The following is a 6,390-nucleotide window of genomic DNA, read 5'->3' on the forward strand; positions in this document are numbered from 1 at the left end:
CCCAGATGGTCACTGGGGGTTGGAAAAAAAGAAGAGTGGGAGGAAAACCCTCAGGTGATTTTCATGTGAGGGAACCAGGGAACCTGGAGAAAAGAGCCACACATGGATATGGAGGAAGAAGAGATCCTGGACAAAATGAATTGGAGTGGGCTGATGCTGGAACAAGCCATTGACCTACTGAGGGGTGTGTTCAAAACCTCAGGGCGTGAGAAGCTCTGGCCTGGATGGCAGTACTGCAGCCAAGACAGCACAGGACTAGCTAGATGATGGCATGGCTGCACCACTACCCCACTACTCCAATGGCCCTGGCACCAGCTCCAGCCCCTCGGCCAGAGGCTTCCCTGGCAGCTCAATCACCACCAGAATGGGCTATCCCGCAGTGGAGAAGAGGTCATCAACCATCAGCTCTGGGGGTGAAATTCGGCAAAGACCCCAAGCAGCTGGGATTCTTCCTGGTCCAGATGTGGACCTACATGCAAGAGTATGGGCGGACCTGTAAACTGAAGGGCCAAGGTGAGATGCTTGATCATGGCTCTGGAAGGGACTGTGGCGGAGTAGATGGTTACCCTCCACAATGATGATGCACTGGAACTTTACAACTTTGACTGCTTTATGACAGCACTTCGAAAGAGTTTTGAAGACCTGGCATGTCAGCATACTGATTGGCCACTGGACATGCAGATTGAGGCTTCCAGGATGGGCTAAATCAGGGGTCCCCAACCCCCGGTCCAGCACTGGGCCACAGCATGCCAGAAACTGGGCCACGCAAACAAGTGAAGCCCCATCTATGGGATGCAGGCAGCACACAAAACCACACCCCCTCCTGTCTGCGGAAAAACCTGTCCCTACAGAAACGGTTCCTGGTGCCTAAAAGGTTGGGGGCCTCTGGGCTAAACAATGTCTACAACACCTGTATTTCCAGGAATACCCCCCCACTCTCCACGGATGGTATGACCTGGCTGAGGAAGTTGAGATAGACTTGGCCCAATCCTGAAACCATCCCAGCCACCAGTGTTGAAGGTCCTTCCAGACTGAGGAGAAAGATGCCCTGAAACCAGAAGGGCATGAGCAGAGTCCATGGCAACGTTCCACTGGCTGCTTTAAGTGTGGGAAAGAAGGGCACTGGGATGCCGACTGCCAAGCCACCTGGTCAACACAGAAACCATCCTCAGGGCCAGCCAAGAAATTGGGGGAATCAGCCCTGAGAAATGGCACTACAAGGAGTTTTGGTCTTCAAGTTCACCCCATCCCCAAATGATGGTGCACCAGAAAGCAACTTCAAAACCTCCTGAGATTTGCAAACTTTTACTGCCAATTCATCCCATCATTTGCTCAAATAGCACTGCCTATCACCAGCATACTGAAAACAAAAGGAGAGGGGAAACCCAAATCCAGCCAACCACTGAAATGGACAATGGAATGCCAAGCCACATTCAAAAAACTCAAACGCTTGTTCGAGGTAGAGCCCATGCTGAAACACCCTAACCCTAACACTCCACTTGCCACCCAAGTGGATGCTAGCAATGTGGCTGTTGGGCACATTGTTATTAGAAAAAAATTACCAAGGGATCCTACAGCCATGTGCATATACCTCCAAAAAATGAGTGATATGGAGTGTAAGGTGGGCACAATGGGAAAAAGAAACTACCCAGTGCTTTCCTGAAGGGCATTAAAATCCCTTTCAAGGTCTGGACTGACTACAAAAATGTAGAAGCACTAAAGATGTCCAAGAAACTGTCCCCCAAGCAAGCCCAATGGACTCAGTACTTCAACCCATTTAATTTCATCTTATGGTACCTCCTGGAGGTGGGTGGGATTTCTTTGTGGATACCCTTTTGAGGCTACCCTGGTATAACAGCACTAAAGCTGAGACTATTAGATCAGTTATTCCTTCTAAGCATTTAGCGGCACCAGTCACTATAGAGCCCAAGCAAAAATGTCCCCAACCCTGTTCTAAAGGATGACAAGTGGTTCAAAAACTACTAGGCAGAATGTATGGTGTGTGATGGCTTAGCCTGGGTGGGAGTTAAGTTATATGTGCCTGAAAGTCAACAGGTCATGGCTCCACAAAAATGCCATGATTCGAAAACTGTGGGGTATTTTGTGAAAACCTTGCATCTCGCAAAATGCCAATTCTGGTGACAGTTACTAAAGAAAGACATTGAGTCTTATATAGCTAGTTGCCCCATGTGTGCCTCAGCAAAAAGGAGGCCAGGGAAAACCCTGGGTCTCCTCCAACCAATAGCAACATCTCAGGTGTCTTGGAAGGAGATGTCTATGGACTTTATAGTGGAACTCAGGGAATACAGTGCCCTGGGTGATAACAGACCTTTTCTCAAAGCAAGTGCACCAGCTCCTCCCACCACCCTCAAATGAATGGGGCACGTGAATGAAATAATGGGGTCCTGGAGCAGTACCCGAGATGCTACATCAATTACCAACAAGACAACTGGACCGACCTCCTTCTTTTTGTGGAGGTGGCATACAATAATTTAGTGCATAGCAGCATCATTTTCACCCCCTTCAAAGTGGCAAGTGAGCAGGACTTTGTAGCTATGCCCAAACTATCCCAAATCAAACCACAGATCTCATCACTAGCAGAGTGAGTTGCCCAGCTGCAGAGCACCTGGCCAATAGATTTCAAAGCATTAGATTGCAAAGCATGGGAAACTTACAAAAAACAGACAGATAAAAAATGCACCAAATCCACAGATTCTAAAGTGGGCGATAAGGTCTATTTGTCCACCAAATATTGCAATCCATTCAACAATACAAAAAGTTAGGACCAAAATACATTCCCATCAACAAGCTCATCAACCCCGTAACTGTTCAATTGGACTTACCAAAGAACCTCAAACATATCCACTCAGCTTGTTAAAACGAGAAACCACCACCTACCCCCATTTTAAATGAATGCAAACAACATTTTGAAGTTAAGGAAATCCTGGACTCTCTAAAGTACCTGGAGAAGATCCAATATCTAATGCTTGGAAACATTTGCCCACATCCCAAACTGAATGGGTGGATGCCCAACACATTAAAGCCCCGAAACTCATTTGGACATTCCACAGAGAGTATCCAGTGAACCTCCTACTAATTACAGGTGGTCCTTGACTTACAACAGTTGATTCAGTGACTATTTTTCAGACTTATGATCTTTGTAGCTCATGTGATCAAAATTCAGATGGTTCATACTTATGACCGTTGCTACTCATGTGATCAAAATTCAGATGGTTCATACTTATGACCGTTGCTGTGTCCCAAAGTCATGTGATCACCTTTTGTAATCTTTTGACAAGCAAAATCAATGGGGAAGCCAGATTCACTTAACTACCAGGTTACTAACTTATCAACTGCAGTGATTCACTTAACAAATGGCAAGAAAGGCCATAAAGTGGAGCAAAACTCACTTAACAAATGTCTCACTTAACAACAGAAATTTGGGGTTCAATTATAGTCATAAGTCGAGGACTAACTGTATTTCTTTCCTATCACTCTCTTTCCTTTTCAAGCAAAATGTATATCCAGAATATTGCAAAACATTTGACAATGAGATATCTTTTTTTATTATATTGTCTTTACATTCTGTCTGATATATATTTTCAAGAATGAGGAATACTGATGTCCTTTAAACACTAATAAACCTTTTGTTTGTAAACTTTTATAAAAAGAAATATATAGGGAAAAATGTTCTCTGTGTATGAGATGGGCAGTATCAAAATTTGATAAATAATCGTTACTTGATCAGCTCATGTAAATAGGAATATGTAATATATTGGATTTCCATAAAGTGATGAATTGATTGGTGGAAGCATTGGTACTGAAATAGTGGAAAACCTGGACAATCAGTTTGAGACTGAATCCTCCTAAACACTTTGGGGACTTCAAAATACTGTCTCAATCTAATCTTTTCCGTTTCCACTGATTAGCAGGGTAAAACAGTGCATATTTTTGGAATGTCAAATAAATGTCCAATTTAGAATACTGCTCCCATAAGTGCTGGGATCCTCTAGTACTACTGAGGTGGAAGTCATTATAAAGTCATATTGAATATGTCATTCAGTATGACTTTATAAATATAATGACTAATTGTCATTCTATTAGACAATGAATCTGGAAAGCAAAAACAAGTTTTCATCAGGAGTGAAATCAAGAACATGAGTTACAAGATATACAAGGAAGTAATCTATCTTATATTGACATAATCACATGCATCTTAGAACTTACTTTGGCATATAAAAATATTACCATTAGGAATGTCTACCCTTGCCAAAAGATTACATATTGCGGCAACAAAGAAAGAAATAGAAGGAAAAAACTATTTAATATACAAATGGTAGCTAGCCTCAAACTTCTAATCCATTCCCAATGAAGTAAGAATGGTTTCCTATTATTACATGGAGTTATAGTAGCAGCAATAGTAGCAGCAATAGCAATTTTTATTAAGTGTTTGCTTGTGCCTAAGATCAGTTTAGGCAATGGAGTAAGTTTATCTAATACTGAGTTTTATTTCAGCAATAAGCTACATACTTTATTCCTCTGCAAATAATATGACTTAGATGGGTAGATAAACATAAATGTGTTCATATCAATACTGTGCAGCATTATTTTTCAATGCCTTATTTAAAGTTGTTCCTGTTTAAACTTGCAAAGATGGGAAAATGAGAATGAACTAGGTGTCCCTGTGTGTGTGTGTGTGTGTGTATCTTTATGTGTATTCCAGTGTAACGTCTGTTAATTAGGCATGCATGCAGACATATATTATTTATTTATATATTATTTACTTCACTGTAGCTGTACAAAAGCAGTATTAGATAAAATAGAACACCACTTGATTCAGAGATTCTTTGAGATTCACACTGTGTTTTCCTAGAATGATACAAGAATCAACTCACTTCCAGCATATTCTTTCTTTAATATTGGCAATATGCTAATTACATTTTTAATAAAAAAAAATAAACATGTAGACAATAACAATTTATTGGAAATATTTCCCCCAAATATGATATGAAATAGACTGGGATGATTTATAATCATTCTAAAAATTGTTGAAATGTCTTAGTCATATGAGTAAAATCAGAACCATTCAGGAGGTGTACTATATTAGAACATTTCTGTTTTGCATTATTCTTTATCTTTTTCTTATCAATGGCAAATGAAATAAACGTTCAGGGTTTTCTTATCTGAAAGATAAGATTGTATTTATGAAGAGGAGGTACTGATAACATGTTTTTACCATTCTTAGTTCTTCCACATTTTGAACAGTTTTTCTGGCAAGCTTTCTCAACACTACTCTCCAACTGGGAAGGAATTGCAAGTCACAGAATTCCCAGCCAATATAGCATTTGGCATATTAGGAGGGTACTAGATTCACAAAGACCTCTTGTATGTACATGTAACAGATAAATAAAAATAATTTTAGCAGTAGATTAATTAATTAATTAATTAAAGAATTCTCAACAGTTTTCACAACAATACTGTACGCATCATTCTGCAACAAAAAATGCAACTGTCTTGTTGCCTGAGCCTGACATCATAGGATGAGAGAGAGAAGGACTGGTCTAGTGTAACCAAGAGGGCTTTCATGCCTAAGGTGGGTTCTAGAACTCACAGTCTTCTGGTTTTTATCTTGGTGCCTTAACCACTAGAGCAAACTGACTCTGTCATATAGTATCTGAACACTAGAAACCAAATAGTTTATTTTAACCATGTCTATAATACCCTTTTTTGTAATAATTTAATTGACACATATTTTTTTAAATGCTTAAGCAATATTTTAGGCCTTGCAAATTATTGGCGTGTTGTTGAACAAATTCTGGTGAGTGCTATGGTGATCTGATGTCCTGTTAGCAGTGGCATTGCACTTGCTAGGGAAACTGCAACTGGATGCTTGGTCCAGATTGATGAAATCTCTCTGGAGGAAGGAGAGATCATTGAGATAACCCGTATGGCTCCAAACAGTCACTCCTTATAAGACCACAGGAATTTGCTGTTTTATGGTCTGCTGGGAATGTCTGGGAGTCAAGAAACACCATCAAGTTCACACTTGTAACACTGTTTTTTAAAGACATAAAGCTCAACTGAGCTTCATTTCTTAATCGGTTTCTGAAGAGTTTTTCTTCAAGATATAAATTTTTATTATTTTTATCATAAAAAAAAACACATCACAAGTACATCACAATGCAAAAAAGAAAACCCCACCCCCCACCCCCCGGACTTCCCAAACCTTATCCCAGGATACTATTCAACTAAAAGTAAACTACTATTAATATCCCTAACTCCACAAAATATTATTCTACATAAGTAGGTGAAATATGTAAAAAAAGAAACAAATTATCTAAAAGCCTAGATTATATTCCACCATTCTATGCTTATTTTGAATATAAACAA

At 40.1% G+C, this 6,390-nt stretch overlaps 1 protein-coding gene across 1 annotated transcript in view; it reads left to right on the plus strand.

The window, feature by feature from the left end:
- The first annotated feature begins 299 nt into the window (after nucleotides 1-299).
- CFTR (CF transmembrane conductance regulator) overlaps nucleotides 300-6,390 on the plus strand; it is a 103,692-nt gene continuing 97,601 nt past the window's right edge. The window contains exons 1-2 of the mRNA XM_015813550.1: nucleotides 300-513; nucleotides 1,341-1,621. Coding sequence (XP_015669036.1) covers nucleotides 300-513; nucleotides 1,341-1,621 — 495 coding nt within the window. The remainder of the gene's footprint in view (nucleotides 514-1,340; nucleotides 1,622-6,390) is intronic.

Source organism: Protobothrops mucrosquamatus, unplaced genomic scaffold, assembly GCF_001527695.2.
Source record: "Protobothrops mucrosquamatus isolate PMUCROS unplaced genomic scaffold, P.Mucros_1.0 scaffold167, whole genome shotgun sequence".
In the NCBI taxonomy this organism is placed as follows: Eukaryota; Metazoa; Chordata; class Lepidosauria; order Squamata; family Viperidae; genus Protobothrops; species Protobothrops mucrosquamatus.